Raw genomic sequence first — 18,499 nt, forward strand, 5'->3', positions numbered from 1 at the left:
CATTGTAATTGGAATGAGATGCGATATTTCAGCACTCGTCGCGGTGCGCGTAACGATCAACGGTTCGTTGCTGAAAATGTAGTTCGTTAACGGTAGAAAGGACGAAACGAAAAGAAAAGGACACAGGCACAGGAAGATGTCAACTTATTAAGCGAGCAAATTACAACGAGGAAGGTAAATTCCCGCTGCAACGCAAAACCGATCGCACGCTCCCCGTGATCGCGGAGCGTTTACACTTACGTTAAACCGAGTCGAGTCGAACGAATCCGTTTACGCGATAGAAGATCCAGCCATCGAACGTCGACAGCTTGAGAATTGGGAGCGAGGTGGAGACGAATAAAACGATGGGACCGTATAAATACGTCGCGTGGACCCGCTGTGCGAAAACGAGTACCATTCGTAGTGTTCGGCACACTTCGAAGATGGAAATCAACCGCCCTATGATCCCTACAGTCTTTTCTAATCGCAAGATGCGCTCTCTCTCGCTCTCTCTCTCTCTCTCTCTCTCTCTCTCTCTCTCTCTCTCTCTCTCTCTCCCTTCTCGCAGTCCTCGATCGTGGCATTCTCGCTGTACGGGTCACGGTCTCTCCGTTATCGGCAGTCGTCGATGAAAATCGAGGTCCGATCGGCGGCTATCGCGGGAAAATCGATTGATTCCGTAGTCCCGCGGCTCGTTCGTCATTCGCTTTTGCTGGTTCGTCCGCGGTACGACGAAAAACATGGATACATCGAGCGTATTATAGTACACGTCGGGACACGTTTACCCACACACACGTTTTAAATATATCGATAATCGTTACTTGTTTTCCACATAGTATACAGATTTACGTGTCGGTGCGTCGTTGCCCGTCTCTCTCTCTCTCTCCCTCTCTCTCGGAGAGGACAGGCGTTTGCGCGCTTGTTCGCGAGGCGTTACACGTTACGACGTTACTTCAAAGTACACGCATTAGGTGTATTATTTCTGCTAGCAGCAACGACGGGATGGAACGAACCGAACCAGAGGCGGACGTTGGATCTTCGAGAATCTTGGCCGATTAGAGCGCGATCGAACGATCGGAAGGAACGATCAACGTAGCAACAATCGAAAAGTTCGACGTTCGTTTGTTCGCCGCGTTGTCCACAGAAAAGAAGAGCTGCTGATATTGGTTCAACATAAAAAAACAAACAGAATCTTCTATTTTATATGTGTATTTTTTTTATTTGATCGGAGAAAGCTAACGTTTCTCGCATAGAATTTATATGTAAAAACGTAAAAATGACTTTTCACGACCCTCAAATAATTAGAAGCAATTAGTTCGTACATATATACATATCAATCCGCCCCTGGACCGAATGTATCCGCTGCATTCGGATGCGTCGAGTGTAATTTGTCGTCGGATTCCCTATTCCCTATTCCATTATCGAAATGGTTACGCTTGTCCTTTCTCGCTGCTTTCTTTTCTCGAGGTTTCGGTCGAGGCAATCGGATCCACTCTCTCTCTCTCTCTCTCTCTCTCTCTCTCTCTCTCTCTCTCTCTCTTTCTCTCTCTCGCTCTCACCGTTAAGCGCTTCGGAACAACCTCCCGCGAATCCGTTACCCCGAGAAACCGACAGAAATACTTCTCGACATATCACACAACGATTACACGAATTTGAAACGAGAAATATGAATGATCGAGCAGCGTATCGTTTTCTCCGCGAGTTCCAACGAGAACGTCGTTGTTCCGCGCGGTGGCACGAGTAGTACCGAGAAACGATTCGCGCAACCAATCAAACATCATGGAAAACAACGAATACTCGAGCTATCAACAATTTCCACGAGATCGATCACGGCTACGGACTGAACACATATATGTTTATTACATACATATGGTATACATATATATGTTACATATATATGGTAAAGAGAATTCGAGAAAATAAAATTTGTTTAGACGTGTTCGCAACACGTTTCCTTTTCTTTTCTTTTTTCTTTTTTTTTCTTTTCCTTCTATTGCGACAGGCAGGAGACTTGGGTATTTGCGATATTTATTTGCATGTGTATGTGTATGTGTGTCGATGTATATATATACGTGTGTATATACGTGTCTATATATACATATGTATGTATATATACGAGAAGGAAGGAAATGATAGAGATAGAAAGAGAGAGAGAGATGAGATGAGGAGAGAGAGAGAGAGAGAGAGAGAGAGAGAGAGAGAGAAAAAAAGAGAGAGAAAAAGAGAGAAAAAGAGAGATATGATTGATCCGGGCAGGTTCGATCGAACGAACGTGTAAATGAGGTATGCGGGGAGGAACTTGTCAAAGATCGTCGCGCGATGAATCGGTTGCTCGATAAAACGCAAAAGCAATGTTCCCTTTCCTCTTAGATATTCGTGCATTGGAAACGGACGGTCGTAACGTGAGAGAGGACACGGACAAAGCATCAACGTAAAGAGAAATCGACGAGGATCTCGCCTCGATAACGTTGCGATTACGTGGTATCGAACGTATCGAACGTATCGAACGCGTCGTCGTCGACGAGACTTCGCGAATTCGACTTCGACAAAGCAAAAGGGAAACAACTGTGTGTTTTACACGCAAAGGTCGCATGTAAACGATAGGCCCCGCGAGCGTCGGACCGGTTCGAAATAACGGAAGCGTGCGGTACACACATTCAAAGAAATCAGATAAAAGAAATCGTATGTAAAAGTAAGTCACCACCGATGTTGTTTTGGAACTTAATAACTTAATGTATTTTTACTCTCCTTTCTCCTCCTGCGTTCTTCCCTTCGTATAATAATATCGTACTTGCTAGACAATGTGAAATTTAATTTAATGACAACTGGATATAATGTAGTTAGTTTCATGCGTGCTTTTTCCCTTTGTCTTCGTTTCTTCTTAAACGTCTGTTTTCTTTTTAGCAATATTTTAGATGAACGCTGTTCTAGCGAGTGCTCGCGGACCCTACGGAGCCCTCCCGCTGCTGTCCGCGCTTCGAGGAAACCACGCGACGCTGAGGAAGAGAGGCACTCTCTCTGTCGTGACAAGACGCGACAAGACGCGACAAGACGCGACAAGACAAGATCACAAAACAAGACCAAGGAAAAACAAGACAGGTTTGCGCTTCCGAGGGTGCGCACCGTTAACGGTGGACCGAACCGACGCGCTGCACCTCTACGCTCTACACCGTTTCCCACGGAAACTCTTCCTCTCGTCTTTCTCGCATCTTTCGCGTATTTTCCGTTGAACGCGCGTCACCGACGCACGCGTCGTCCGTAGCGGCATTTCGGCTTCCTCTCGCGACGATGGAGGCGTCACGGCGATCGGACGACCGTCATGGCCGTCTCTTCGGCACCGCGTGGCTTTCCCGACAACGCACAGGCGCGCGCGACGCGCGCCATACGCGGAACGAACAGTTGGAAGAGGAAGCAGCCGGCACGGGAGAGGCTCCGTCGACGGGGAACGCTGTTTTAGATGGTAAATAGTGAGCAGATCTGGGAGTGACAGTGGTGTTTCGCGTTATATTCTTCGCATCCCGTGTCTCGTACTAACAGCGGCGGCATCGAACGAACACTACGCATATTTTCCTTCGACTTCTCCGTCTCTTCGTTTTTCTTATAGTCTCCGTAATTATTACTCGCCTTTAGTTGCTCTATATCTAACGTTTCCGAACGAAGTCGTACGACGAGACAAAGTTTGCGAAATAATACTCTTCCTGTCCTTTCCTCTGTTCATCCACAATTTGCTCCTTCCTCGTTCTTCCGTACAAACACGAGTCGAGACTGTTTTCTTTTTTTCTTTTTTCTCGGAGAAATTTCATGCTGGAAATCGGACGATTCTCGCGACTCGACCGTTTCCCTTCGTCGAGGATCGTACGTGTGATTAGAAACGGTGTTGTGCGCGACGCATCGCTGAGACAGTAGCTTCGGAAGATTCGTTCGTTATTCTCACTCTTCTCTCTTTCCTCCTCTCCCCGGCAGACACGCATACACATTCACGCTCGCACTCGCGCGCACACGACACGGAACATACGCTTCCTCTCTCTCTCTCTCTTTCTCTTTCTCTCTTCTTTCCATTCTTTCTTCCTTCCTTCCTTCCTTTCTTTCTTTCTGATGTAGGGTGCATACCGCGCGACGAACGCGACGCAACTCGGTTCCATCCTCCAGGAGAGAATACGGTCGAGAACGCGGGATTCTCCTGTTCGAGCTTTCGAACCGGGCGAAACAGCTGTGGCGGTGGCATCAGCGGTGTGCGGTCGCGTTAGGACACAAATGTCGATTGATTTTCGAGGAGGAGATCAAGGAAAAAGGAATTCTCGGCTGATGGTCTTCCGACTGTGACGAGAAGAAAGGTGGGAAGGGAAATTGGAGGATGAACAGGTAGGTAGGTAAGTAGGTAAGAAGGTAGGTGGAGGTATGGGTAGGTAGACAAGTAATAGAGGAAGGGAAGAGGAGGTCGATCGATGAAAAGGGGCCGAGGGAAATGAAAAGGGAGTACGAAGATGGGAAGGAAAATGGCAGGAAGGACAGGCGATGGAAGGAACAAGAGGAAACGAGGTACGCGAAGGACGAAAGGACAGGTAAATGGACAAATCGATCTCAGGTGGATGGACTGGTGAGCACTTCGAGGGACGGGGGGACGATAGAGAATAGGATGTTCTTATTAGGTTTAGAAAGGACTTAAGCTTAGGAAGGTTAGTTGTCGCCACCCTCCTGTTGTTCGTCCGGCTCACCCTGCGTGTCACTGGTCCAAAGGGTGAGGTTGTCACGCAGAAGTTGCATGATGAGAGTGGAATCTTTGTAGCTGTCTTCGTTAAGTGTGTCCAACTCCGCGATCGCGTCATCGAACGCCTGCAAAGTTCCAAGAAAATCTCATTACCGTAAGGAATCGCAGCTTCTTTGTTCATTCCGTTGATTCCCATTCGAAAACGGCGTGCTTTACTAACTCGACGCGACTCGCCTCGACTCGCCTCGACTCGCCTCGCCTCGCCTCGCCTCGCCTCGCCTCGTCTCGCCTCGACGCGACGCTGCGCGACGGGTCGAGGTAAAAGACGAGGCGTATCAACTTCATGCAGAAGGCGAAAAGAGAAATTTGCATCTCGTATGAAAGCGAGTCACGCGCGCGTATCGCGAATTAATATGAAAATGGTAGCGATGCAAGAGGAATGGTTATAAATACAGTGGAGGCATTATTGTAATCACACCACGCAACAAACATTAATTACTTGCTAAGTTAGTCGGATCTTACACACACTCGTCGTACAGGATGAATCGACTCGCCGCGACGACTGTTAATCGCCGTTGCGCGCAGGTTTGGTTACGGTTTTCGAAAAATTCATACAAACAAAATGGGGGGAAAAAAACAGAGAAAGAGAGAGACAAATTATTAAGAAAAAAAAGAAGAAGAAAAAGAAGAACAAACGTTAAACCTTCGCGAATCGAACTCTAACCTGTTTGGCCAGGTGACAAGCTCTAGCCGGAGAATTAATAATTTCATAGTAAAAAACGGAGAAATTCAGAGCAAGACCGAGCCTGATTGGGTGCGTTGGCTGCATTTTCGACTTTGCTATGTCGAAAGCTTCTTGGTACGCCTTCTGCGAGTCCTCGACAACCGCTGCAATGCAAACGGATAATTCAAATGAAACTTTCCCCGAATTTCGATCGTTAGTCGATGGTTTCCTGGGTATCGTTCTCCCGTGTACCCCTATTAACGAGAGAAACCGAGTAAAATCGCACGTTTTTGCCTCCACTGCACCAGAGTGTATCGCCACTCTACCGCCACCAACCATTATCTCACCACCAGCATCGCCATCATTATCATAGATCGGTTTGCATCCTCCCGGGAGCAATCGTCATCGATCCTGTACTGTAAATTATACCTGTTTTGCTAGCTGACAGGCCTTGTCTGGTGAGTTGAGGATCTCGTAATAGAAAACGGAGAAGTTGAGGGCGAGACCTAGCCTGATCGGATGGGTAGGCTGCATCTTTGACTTGCTGATTTCAAACGCATCCTGGTATGCCTTCTGGCTGTCGTCTACCACAGCTGTATATGCGTAGACGTCACGTGGAAAATTATCAGCGGATCATTAATGAATCTTCGAAAGGTGGTTTCAACGAGAAGGGGAACCCCGTGGCGCGCGCGATCCGATCCCAGTTTCTCGTTTCTCGAATTTTCGTTGGGCCGTTAAACGATGGGATCCAAAGCTATTCGGGTGAAACGTATAACGGGTATTCGAAACGCGCGACGAGCAACACGGAACCATTGAAATCCGTCTAAATCTAACGATGCGGCCGACACCATGGGCCGAGAACATCTGCCGCGTTGCTGCAGCTGTTCTTCCGTCACGAGGTAGATGCACAGGCACGGTAGAAACATTGTGCGGCTTTCCATTCGAAAAAAGAAGCGCATCGACCTCGTACAAAAGCTTTGAAATACAGGTAAACGCGCGTCTTCCGCGTCGGAAAACTTCAAAGGACGTTGAAAATAGCGAATCGTCCGAAGGACATTGCATTGAACGAACCAAAATTGAAAAAAACGCGACGGGGAAAGAGAGACAGAGATCGATTATGGGCACGTTGGAAATACAAGTGAGAACGTCTGTTAAAAAGAAAATGCGCGTACCGTGTCTTGTTTCTCCGGTGGCGACTTCTGCGAGATACCTGTAGTAGTCGCCCTTCATCTTGAGGTAGAATACTTTGCTCTCGGCATTGCTAGCCTTAGGGATCAGGTACTTATCGAGGAGTCCCTGTAACATCAACGATCAGATTAAAAGTTGACCCGTGGTTATCGCGCGACGGGGAACCTAGGGAAGATAGTGAAGATAGGGAAGATAGGACAACTGGAACGCGATCGCGTATTCGGGATAAATCGAAAGAACGCGTTCGCTGGCCGAAACGAGAGAGAGAGAAGGGAAAGCAAGCGCGCGCGTAAGACGAGCCGGTAAAGCGCTCGTAATCGACCCGCGTGAAATTCAAGTCGGAGGGTGATCTCCGCCTTCCAGCTCTCGGAATATGCGAACGCGACAAAGAGGATCGTAGGTTAGGTGGTAAGACGAGCCAAACGGCACCGCGCGATCCCGTGCAGCGACTCGTCTCGGGTCGACTAGGAGCACCCAAAGCACCACGGGAGCCGAGAGAGCCGTGTTTCCGATACAACTTTGCCGGAAACCGTATACTCTGCGGAGAATTCCTCCGAATCGAAAACGGAGCCCCCGATTGTAATGGGCGCGGCTGCCGGCGAGGGTGCGGTTGCGTATTCGGTTGCGGGTGCGGGTGCGGACGGAAAAAGGCATTCTTACCAACACGTCGTAACAGATCTCGCGCAGCTCCTTTTCAACCTTTTCTCGATATTCCTTTGCCATCTGCTGTTTACGCTCGGAACCCTCGGTCTTTTGCTCGATGGAGGAGATTACTCGCCACGAGCTACGTCTCGCGCCAACGACATTCTTGTACGCTACCGACAGCAGATTCCTCTCCTCGTTCGACAACTCGACGCCTGTTTCGGTAACCGCCTTCATCGCGGCTGCCATGTCGTCGTACCTTTCCGCCTGTTCGGCGAGCTTCGCGCGCTGTACCAATTCCTCCTTGTCCACGGACATTGTGTTAGCTGGAAACAAGAAAGCATCGCAAACGCGCATGTAACGACACACCGTTGGCTTCGAGCGTTCTCGCCGGGACGGAATTCCTCGAGTACAAAACACGCTCGCGACCTCGTCGTCGGTCTCGTCGAGTCGCTACTTCTTTTCCCGCGTCCGCGCGTTCGCGAATCGCGCGTCGGAATAGATTTCTCCGACGCGTTTAGAACGGGATGACGTAGCGGCACGCGCTCGTCGCGTCGAACGAGGCCAGTCGCCGATACGTTTGTCGAAAAGAGAATATCCGTTCGAACGGAGCAAGCGCGCGCGCAAGCGATTCGCTCGTTACGAACGAAAGAAAGGGAAAGGGAAAGCAACCAGCAACGGTGCATCGACTCGATGAAATATCGCTGGCCGAATTCGAGGCGCCTCTCGGGAACGTCGTCGGGTCGTCGAACCGTCTGCTCGTTTTCCTTCCGAGCTTTCGAGAACGTCGAGATTCGACGGAATCTCGTGGAACAGAGGCGCGAGAGAGAGAGACGGGAGAGAGACGGGAGAGACCGCGGTCGTTTTTACGTTCCCGGCCCCGTAACGCGATTCTCTCGCGGTGAGTCACCGGTCGGCCATCGGCTAGGCGTACGCGCGAGCACGGTAACGCGCCGCCGCTCCTTCCAACCGAACCTCGCGCGACGCGTGCTTTTCATTCAGAATGCTCTCGAGGTTTCCGGCTGCGAACCGAACCGAACCGAACCGAAAATTTCAATAATTTCGACAATTTCGACAATTTCGAGAAGCCATGCCTGCGGCGCGCACGGTTCCGCTCGATCGAACGAGAGTTCCGCGACACGCCGCGTTTCTAAAATTATCCGAATTTTCCAGCGACCGAGAAAGATTGCGCGCGCGTCACTGCACCGTTCTCTCGTCGGCACGGCCCGCAACGGCGACGGAGGAAACAATAGCCGAGGCGCGTGTCGCGTGTCGCGTATCGCGTATCGATCGAACGCCAATTCCACGGTGAATCGGACGTAGCGCGAAAAAGAGGTTGATATTTCTGAACGCGAACTATGCCGGCCAGGCTCGGAACGCCGGGCGGTCGGGACGCGCGATCGATACCCGTACCTCCCGGTTCTTCGTTTTTCCTCGTTTTTCCAACGAGTCCGCGTTGCCAACGTCACGGCGTCGTTCTCCAGCGAGCAACGATTAACCGCGAAACGAAGGCGAATCGTTAGCGGCGCTGTCACCGCGCGGAGAGAAACATCGACCCGCCTGTGCGGTGCGTTCGGACGGCCGGTAGTTTCCTCGTGGAAACGACCGGCCGTTTCCGCTCCATTCCCGCATGCCGCTGTTACTCCGATTCCGCGCGATCGCGGCCTACCGTAGATCGATCCTAGAACCTCCGTTGGAATCGTCGAACGCAGCGTACACGTCCGCGAGTGACGGGCACGCGCCGGCCATTGCGCGGAAACAGAAGCAGCAGCGGTAACGGTAGACGTAGACGCGGAGGTCGCAGGGCCGGACAAACGGAAGGATGGATTTCTGCGCCGAGAGAAACCCGGACAGAAATATTAAACCGGTAGGTGTATTCGACGTCCTATATTTAATCGCGCGATCACCTGGCTTTGGGTTAGCAAACGGCCGGTGACGACAGCGTTGCCGGATCTACGAGGACCGAGGAGAACGAGACACCGCGTTGCTGCTCAAATATTTCCGGCGTAGACTTTTCGAGCGAATCGCGAATGGAACGCGAGTCCTTGCTAGCGGTTCGCCTCGACTTTCCGTTTACGGAAAGCGGCGGCGGGTTCGCGCGACATTCTCGCGACATTCTCGAGACACGGCGAAATACGCCGCGAAATACGCCGCGAAACGGACGAGGCGAGGCGAGCGTCGAAATCGTTGCGGCGCGAATACCTATGATTCAACGTCTTCCGCGGAATCTCGAGTTGGCCCACGCGCCAAGTTCACCGACGGAAACCGTGCAAACAAAATGCTGGCTGTTACCGGTTACCATCGGAACAGAAGCTGACCGCTGCTCGCCGACGTCTGGTCGGAAGGAGAGTGCGGCGAACACGCGAGCTTTATCGAGCGGCTTTCGTTTATCCGTGTCGGTGTCGCGTCACGCGTTGCGTTCTCGATAAATCACGGTTCGATGACTCGAGGCGCGCATCCTCCGCGATACGATCGCGGTCGATCGATACCTCGCGCACCGAACGAACGAACGATCGATGAAAATCAATCTCGACGGGCGGAAAACGCACCGCGAGCTCGCAGCTTCGACTCGGCGAGATTTATTTCGACGACGCACGCGCGTCGCTGGATTTCCAACGAGAAGCGAGAAATTCCGGCGAGCCCGTTTCGTCGGCACGACGATGGTTACGCGCGAATCGATCGGCAAACGGTTTGAGGTTATGATCGATGCAATCGCAGCTACGATTCGAGAGGTAGGTAGTCGGACGGAGCGCCACGGCGCTACTTTCACGAAGCGAGAGCGAAATTCCTCGTCTATGGCTCCGTCTCTCGCCGTCCCTCTCGCTCCTTCTCTCTCCTTCTCTCGGGCAACACGCCCCGTCCTCGAGCTACTCGATTCCGTGGCGCACGATACGCACTAGAATCGAGAGAGAGAAGACGAGAGGAGAGAGAGAGAGAAAGAGAGAGAGACAGAGAGAAGAGGAAAGGAGAGCAAAGAGGAGACGAGAGGCGAGCCGAGATGGACAAAGAAAGCGACGCGACGAATCGGTTCTACTTCCGACAAAATTAGTCGGCGTCATCGCGAAAACCGCGCTCCGAATCTCTCTCGTTCTGCGTCGTAGTCACGCGATGCCGCAGAATCGAACGCTTCGCGAGACACGCGATCGGTCGGAAGTAGCGTGGCAGCGCGGTACCTTCTGGCGCGTTCTCGAAGAATCTCTGGTTCGGAAATAGGATAATGCGTAGCAGCGCGATGCGTCAATCAAACAGCCGCGAGAACGGACGTGCGTGCGGCGACGGACACGTAATGGAACGAGAATCGAGCGAGCCGTGAGATTTCGCGTATCGAACCAGTAGTACACCCAGAAGCCGAGGCGAGTCGAAACGAGACGAGACGAGGCGAGACGAGGCGAGACGAGACGAGACGACGGAGGCGCGGCGGGGCGAGGCGAGAAAGTAAAGTGTAATGCGGAGCAACGTAACGTCGCTATCTTACCTATAGATAAAGTCTTTTGTACAATAAATACTTAAATAAATAGACGGTCGGCGTATTCCGTAGAGTTGCGCGCGGTAACAGGAGGGGTCCGAAAACTGACTAGACTCTCGGTATTGCTAGTTCCTTTTTGTCCGGGGGGTAAAGAGCGAGAGCGTATTACGCGGAGAAACTACGCCGGGTCTTTTTCCTCAATCACACTCGGTTACGATACCACACATCCCTCGGTGACCACTCCCGCACAGCGACTGAGCCGGCAACGCTGCTGATGGTGGGGACTCGGCGTGCCTCGTGCAGGGACTCGGTCGCGCTCGTCTCGACTCGAGCCCCCTCGGCTCTCCCCGGTCGGGTTCGGGGCCGAGCCGAGGTATTGATCGGCTCGCCCAGCATGGCCGGCTCGGTGAGGTTGGGTGGGGCAGCGGTACGCGACTGTCCCGGGACACCAAACAGACATGGAACTCGATGCGCCGATCCGCATCGCGACGCGACGCGACGCGCCGCCGCCGAGCCGATTCGCGCCGATCGCTGTCCGATCGCTGTCCGATCGCGACGCCTCGTCTTCCATCTCTTATTTCCTATCTCTAGGCTATTCTACGCTTTCTCGAATTCGATGCGATTCCTTTTCCCGCTATCGCTATTCCGGTCCCTCCTCCTCTATCCTCTTCCTTCCGGCGCCTTTCGCTTCGAATCGTCATTCTATCCTGAATCATTTCGCGGTTATCGAACGTTACGCAACCGAGCAAACGAAACGAGCGAATGAATATTCTTTCCCTTTTCGCTAACCGACACCTGCTCGAACGCACCGGCGTTCGAGAGACACCGAACGGTCGTTTCTACCTCGACGCTCGGTGTGTCGCGGTGCGGGGAAATCGCACGGGACAATGAACAGCGGTCGAACGCGCGAAATGAAATTGTCAACGTGACGCGCCGACACATGTGCCCGACACGTGACATCCCGGTTTGCACCCGCAAAAATCTTCGAAACGAACAAACGAACCAGCACCGTTGCGAGACGGAGAAGACGCGAGTCGCGAGGGAACAAAGAAGCCGGGGGGGACTCTTTCGAGTTGTCGCGTCTCGCCGCGGCATCCTCGTGGCCTAATCCGCTCGCTAAGAATTCCGTGCGATCGAAGAAAGAGCCGCTCGGCAACCCACGTTCCGCGTTTCTCCATCGATTCCTGCCGGAAATCCTCCGTCGTTCGGTTCTCGCGCGGATGTAACCGTTACCCGGCGAAACGTTCGCCTTTTCTGCATCAGCGGGTAATACCTTACAACGAGAAGGTGCCAGCCTGACCCTTGGCTAATCGTTCTCGACCGTTTCCACGAAACACCGAAATCGAGACTCGAGGCGGAAGGTTCGAGTATCTTGAGATCTGAAACCGCTTTAATAAATGACCGAAGGGGGAGAGAACGAAAGAAAGATACAAGGTAAATCGAAGAAGCAATTATACCAGCTACAATAGTGGAATCGAGAAGACGAGCGCAGAAGTAGTAGGGGTTAGCTGGTGAGGTTCAAATGAAATATTGATCTGCGGAGGCGCGCGCAACCCCTGCAACCGACCCGCCCTTCCTTCTTCCTTCTTCCTTCGCCGCCATTTTCCGCCACGTATTTTCCCCGACTCTCTCTCTCTCTCTCTCTCTTCTGCTCTTGTTCTTGTTCTCTAATACACGCACACGCTCGTATCGGCCGGGAAACGTTTTTAAAATATCTCTCTCCGCACGAACGATTCCACGGATCTCGTTTTGTCCGCTGAAATCGCGAGGAAACGTTGCGCCCTTCCTAATAAACAGGGAACGAAGCTCCATCGCATTGCTGGTCGAAAAAGAATAAGAGCAATTGCTCGGATCGATTGGCGAATACTTGTCCCAGTTGCGCCGATAACGGGAGCCAGACGACGACACCGAATTTCGTTCGTCCCTGAAGCTAATGGCGAGAATTCTATACGCGGGCATCGTAAATCGATATGGAAGAATGTCGAGCAACGAGCGCGTCGAGTCGTCGGCTCGGTCGAGAGGGACGTCTCGTTGCACGCGTGTTCCCACCGATAGAAGTTTCCGCAGCGCATCGCGTTCGAATCGATTCAACGATAACGCGCTCGATACGAGCTACGAAGTTCCATCGGTGTCGCAGGAAATCGGTGGAACTGCTTTTGGAAGCGAATCTCCTTGCCGATCGAAATCGCGTCGCTTCGGAAAGTTTGCTCCAAGATTCGGAAAGCTGACGGCATTCGAGCCGCGAATAGATCGAGTCACCGGACGCGGTGATTCAACGATATTCGACGGTCCGCTCGAAAAGGAGTTTGTACGCTAGGTTAGTAACGCGTAGATCAATATTAGCCCGCGGTTCGCGCGTCACAGTTCCGCCTCGCTGCTATAGAACGCCGTTTATTCTCATTTTGTAGCTGACAAACAGGTTGCGAGCTACAAAAGGCAAGCGCGACGGAGCAGCGGTAGCATCTACTCGGAAGAAACGTCTACGTGGTGAGTACGCGGCGGCTACGTGGCCGCGTCGCCTCGCGTCGCCTCGCGTCGCGCCCCGCCTCGCCGAACCGGTGACTCGATTCGCCTATCAACTCGATAAAACGACACGTGGTTCGCTTCGAAACCTTATCGGCGAACAATAACGACGCTGCTTTCCCTTGAAACTTCAAATTTCGTTCGGGCCCGCCAACGTACCGGAAACGGAGGCACGCGAGCACGATCGGGAACAGTTGGACTGTTCACGATTAGTCGCGACCGAACGAGTTTCCGCGGAGCGCCTGTGGAAACCGATAAGGGTCGGTCGAGGGCGAGCTGCGATTCAGCGGCCGGTCTCGCGCGACCTGCCAATTTCAATTTCAATACGTATCTTCCCTCGAATGCCTCCAATAAAAAACGGAGAACAGAGAAAGACGAACGACCGCGTACCATCGAACCGACAGCGAGGAAGCGTAACAATTACGACACTGACCTTGCTCGCACAGCGCGCCGAGACGAGGCGAGGTGCGGCAAGGGGCACCGAGTAACGTTCAAGCGTTTCCCAACCTCTGAAACGAAGCGAAACGGAACAGAACGGAACGGAGCGTATTCAAGGATACTTCGTTATTAATTTTCGATAGTTTGCTCGATCGAAACGGAGCACCGCGCGAGCGCGAGCAGTTTCGAGAGACGGCCGCGTCGCCGGGAATGGCCGAGAATGGCGATTCCGCTTCCGATTCCGAGAGAGCGCGATCGAGAAAAGCCTGGACGAAAGAGTTAAGGCGATACGGGAAGCGTGTCGACGTCGATTAGGTTCGCCGGGACCGAGTCTCGAGCGAGTATCGATCACGACTCGCGACCGATTCGGTTCCTCCTCGCAGACCCATAGTCGCTGGTAGAGCCCCGCTTGTTCCGTAGTTGCTCGAAAACATCGATAACATCGAAAACGTCGAATCGCGTCGATCGCCGTTGAGTTATTCATCGGCACGGTCAGGTGCGGCGCAGGTGGTGCGCGTCTACGCGACCGTTTGCGCGACGATCGAATCCGTTGCTCGAAAAGCCGCGAGCCCACCTTTTCCCCGATTCTCCTCGTTTCCCGTTTCCCGTTTTCCGTTTTCTATTTTCCGCGAGAAACGAGTGCTCGAGAATCCGAGGCGGATCGATGAGGGGACTCGAGACGACGGAGGGAACTAGATTCTCCGTAAAACTGTAACGATCCTCGCTACAAAGGCGGAACGCGTTCCACAGGTGGCAGCGTAGAGGTGTCGTTACGTAGATATTACGCGAGCGTTACGTGGGTCGTGGTTCATGGCCCTCTCGTCGTCCCGACGAGCGTCCTCCGCCCGAGGTGTCCACCGCGAACCGATTCCCGAGGCGAGTTTTTTTAGCGCGCCGTTGACCAAACATCGGCAACTGGTCGAACGCGAACGCGGTGATCTAACGCACGGCAGAGCGCGACTCGACGCAAATGCCATTCACTCGGCTCGTCCAATAAACTTTACCGTTACCACCTACCTATGTTTTCATTCACCTACGAAGAAATCCTACGCTAGCTGTCTCGGAATCGCACCGAGAGCGAGAGAGAGAGAGAGGGAGAGGATCAGAAGTGGGGTCTATCTCGACTCGATCCGCTCCGTTCGGCGCTACCCAACGGCCGATGCGTGGGCGGTTAGACGGTTCGTTTCTGTCGAACGTTCGTTTATTTCGCGCAGCAGATGGGTTGTCGCCGCGAGAAGGGGTGAAACGGACGGAGAGAGACGGGGGTTCGGCTTGGATTCCTCGAGCATCGGTCGCGACCGAGGAACGCGCCTCTATTTCTCGGTGGCGAAACAAGACGAAACGAAAGCTCGGCAAGGGTGCGTTTCACGGTTCCGAGGTCTCGAGGCTCTCTCGCGACGTTCGTGCCTACCGGCAAAAAGTTGCACGCGAGAAGTATATTTACGTTACGGGCGTGCACACACCGAGACGCGTTTGTACACGGAATCGCGCGAGCGAGTCGAGTTTGTGCGTCAGCCGTCTTGGAATAGCGGCTGATGTCAAGCTGCCTGGTTCGTTGGTCGGCGCGTCATCGCACCGAGTCGCACCGAGTCGCACCGAGTCGCCTCGCGTCGAATACTCTCTCGCGAAACCCCGAATACCGGCGGGTGTTCGAGAGAGGACCGATTCAACCACCGCGGGGGTAGCAGATGCGAACCGTAAACCGGTCGGAGCACGGGGGTGGAGACGGAGACAGGACGGCACCGGTTTTACCGAGAATAACGAGGTCGCGTGGAAATCGAATCGAGATCAGGCTTTTGGGTCGAAAAACAAGGGGGAGGAGCTCGACCCGAGGAAACCGCGAGGCGCCAAGCGTCTTCTCCGAGGAGACGGCCGATCGACGTTCTTCCCGAAGCCGAGAAGCCGGCCAACCGACGCCGGTTCCAACTTTTTGCTCGTCCCCTTCCTCGAAAATCCTCGAGGAATCGACGAGCAGTCGAGACTAATAGAGGCTAATAGGAGACTCGGTCGCCGTTTACCCGAATTTCAGTCGATTCCGCTCTCGCGAGGAACCAGTCCAAGGAAAACGGATGTCTATATCTCCCCCTGTAAAATTCCGTTCTCGATTTAAACGAACGCGACCAACGCTGGGTCTGCCTCGGAACTCGGAAACTTTTCCTAGGTCTCGCAACGGGGACGCGACACGGCGGAGATAATTCTGGAAAAGAGAGGAGGAAACGAACGACGACGTCGCGGACACGTGGAAACGTGGAAACGTGGAAACGCGAGACAATTCCCGTCGAGGAGCCACGTTGTTCCAACCGAGATCTTATTATCGAGGAAAATTCAATTTCCGACGTCGCGCGTACCTCTCGCGGAGCGAGAAACGGTGCGCTTCTGCGATTTTCGATCGCAGCTGTTCGAAACTTTCAGATCGAGGCGAACGACGGTGTGCGCGAGCACAATTTCCGCGTCGATCGAATCCAACCGGTTTCCGTCCGGGAATCCGGATGCTAAACGCTGGAACGCGACAACCGTATTTTCTAGTTTGCGCGCGTTCATTCTCTCCTATATATCGGTCTTCCGGTCAGCTCCGCGAACGAAAGAATCGACGAGATATGGGTCTCGGTTGATCGAAAGCTGTTCCCGCGACTCGACTCGACTCGACTCGACTCGACTCGACGCAGATCTATACTCTTACGTCATCAATCTTTACACCTTCCCGCGCGCGCGGAACCAACGGCGAAGCGGAAATACACGAAATCGTAATCTTTCGATCGTATTTCATAATTCTCGACAGGTATCTCTAGGAGGAACGAGACCCGGTGAATTTATCGGCTCCGGTACTCCGCGTACATTGGTAAACGTTCCGTGGCGCGACCAATGCGCAGCCAGTCATTTACACGATAATTGTCACGAGGAAAATACGCTTATCCGTATCTACCTGCGGCGACTTTGCGTGTTCGCAGCCATCTAACGGTTAGCCGTTTAAACGGAAAAGACTCTCGGCCGTCCGCTCTAAGCGGATGAAAAATTATTCGCGGCAACCGGAACGATATACGGAGGTAGCTGTGCAATTTCTGCGCAACAGAAACGCGAACATCACGAATTCCAACTACGAGTCCTAACAATCGAAAAACGTCACCGGTGTGTCACGATCAGAACGCGCGAGCAATTGATCGATCGCCCGACCGACCGACCGACCGACCGACCGACCGACCGACCGACCAACCGACCGACAGACCGACAGACCGACCAAGCGAGCGAGCGAGCGAGACGCGAGCAACGGAAAGACAGAGTAGAGCTGTTCTCGTCGGCCTTGGCGAAAAGAGTAGACCTCGACAGCTCGAGTTGTTCGATGACCGAGAAAGAGTAAGGGAAAAGAGCGAGAAAGAGCGAGAAAGAGAGTTCATGGTCCCCTGCCGCGTACAAACCTCTGCCTTCCGCAAAATTCCTCGATCAACGTTATTTTCGCTTCTGATCGTGATCGCGCAGTGACCGATCGCCGAATAGGTGAGAAATCTCGCAACCTTGACCAGTTTCGCGACGCATTCCTAGTTGGTCGGTTACGCGAGCGAGTCTCGATCGGCTGACAGCTTTCGAACGATCCAGCCGCGAGATTTACTCGATTCGGGCGAGAGAGAAACGACGTAGGCTCTACTTATCGACGTTCGGTAGAACAGGGACGAGCAATCGTTCGATAAAACAGACGAGAGAATCGAACGCTTTCGTTCGTGTATCTCCGGAGTAGATTCGCGCGGATCCCGTTCGTAATTATCGCGTTCGCCGCGTCAACGAGATATCGAACAGTTCGATGATCGGTTCGTTTGTCAAAGGGCGTGTACTCCCTTCCCGCAACGCGGAGACTCGTCCCGGCGAAGAACCGCAACGCGTACTCCTCGTTTATCGCGATTCGAGGCGTAAGCGACGAGAACGGCTCGATCGGCGACGTATCTTCGTTTCCCCCGAGTCATGCACCGAACCGAATTTATCGGAACGACGAACTGCGATAGCGAGAAGAACCTCGAGGCGCCGGGGAACGAGACGATACGATATGGAGGTTAACGGGGAAATCGAGCGATCGAAACTGTACTTTGACAATCTTCGGAACGGCCGAAAAATGAAAAGGAATTCCGTCGCCGGCTACCCAACTAAAATGGCGGCGAGAAAATTGTACGTTTTCGGCTAGCGCGTACGATCGCGTGCGTCGCGCTCGCGATCGCGTATATTCGTACGAGCGGCAACCAACTGTCTTCGCATGACCTTCTATCGCATGGAAACCCGACGAACGTTGCTGAACCGATACGTTTCACGTACGGTCGACGCGATGCCCGGATAGTATCCCAACGTCGAATCGAACGGCTTTAATCGCTACGTTTCAGCGGAACGAGTTTCATTAAACAGGTTATTTCGAGGGACCTAGGCAATGATCGGTTAATCGTAAGGCTACGGGGTTCACACGGCTCGTCGTCGAATACATTCCGTATTAATTGCAACTGATATCTTCCGGGAGCATCGCGTTCGACAGTATCGCCGACTTTCAAGCACATCTACGACTATAACGAAAAAAGACTCACCTTTTGAGTGCTGTAAGCGGCCTAGAAAATCGAGGCTTCGGCGTATTCAACGGCTCCCGTCCACTACGATCTCACAGAGTGCACTGGCGCAACGAGCGGAAGCCGCCATCTTGAACTGCGTTCACTTGACACTTTCCGCTGGTTCGAAAAATATCGACTCGTTCCCGCCACTTCTTCAATTTCTTCTTACACGAATTATTTCCATTCCCGCTTACGCGTTGCTATTTCTTTCTCTAGAATTACGAACACTCGGGAAAATATATATTCGGATATGG

At 52.8% G+C, this 18,499-nt stretch overlaps 1 protein-coding gene across 3 annotated transcripts; it reads right to left on the reverse strand.

Moving 5' to 3' along the window:
- Positions 1 to 1,172: 1,172 nt before the first annotated feature.
- 14-3-3zeta (tyrosine 3-monooxygenase/tryptophan 5-monooxygenase activation protein zeta) lies at positions 1,173 to 18,370 on the reverse strand. Of its 3 annotated transcripts, none has more exons than XM_031991895.2 (5): positions 18,225 to 18,370; positions 7,260 to 7,567; positions 6,584 to 6,707; positions 5,412 to 5,575; positions 1,173 to 4,812 (listed from the first exon to the last, which is right to left on the reverse strand). In XM_031991895.2, exons 2-5 carry the CDS (start codon positions 7,557 to 7,559, stop codon positions 4,657 to 4,659), a joined length of 744 nt encoding a protein of 247 aa, XP_031847755.1. In that variant the 5' UTR covers positions 7,560 to 7,567; positions 18,225 to 18,370; the 3' UTR covers positions 1,173 to 4,656. The 3 variants fall into 3 exon arrangements, with proteins under 3 accessions (XP_031847755.1, XP_031847754.1, XP_031847756.1); XM_031991894.2 differs by lacking the exon at positions 5,412 to 5,575 and adding an exon at positions 5,841 to 6,004; XM_031991896.2 differs by lacking the exons at positions 5,412 to 5,575; positions 18,225 to 18,370 and adding exons at positions 5,841 to 6,004; positions 10,717 to 10,984.
- Between the last annotated feature and the right edge of the window lie 129 nt (positions 18,371 to 18,499).

The sequence above is a fragment of the Nomia melanderi genome, chromosome 12, assembly GCF_051020985.1.
Source record: "Nomia melanderi isolate GNS246 chromosome 12, iyNomMela1, whole genome shotgun sequence".
Lineage (NCBI taxonomy): Eukaryota > Metazoa > Arthropoda > Insecta > Hymenoptera > Halictidae > Nomia > Nomia melanderi.

Excerpts from the sequence above, each read along its gene's own strand:
- 14-3-3zeta (XM_031991895.2), bottom strand. The coding sequence starts at position 7,559 with ATGTCCGTGGACAAGGAGGAATTGGTACAGCGCGCGAAGCTCGCCGAA. Across the intron at positions 6,708-7,259 it reads AGATCTGTTACGACGTGTTG|GGACTCCTCGATAAGTACCT; the intron begins GTAAGAATGCCT and ends TTGATGTTACAG. Across the intron at positions 5,576-6,583 it reads CACCGGAGAAACAAGACACG|CGGTTGTCGAGGACTCGCAG; the intron begins GTACGCGCATTT and ends TTTGCATTGCAG.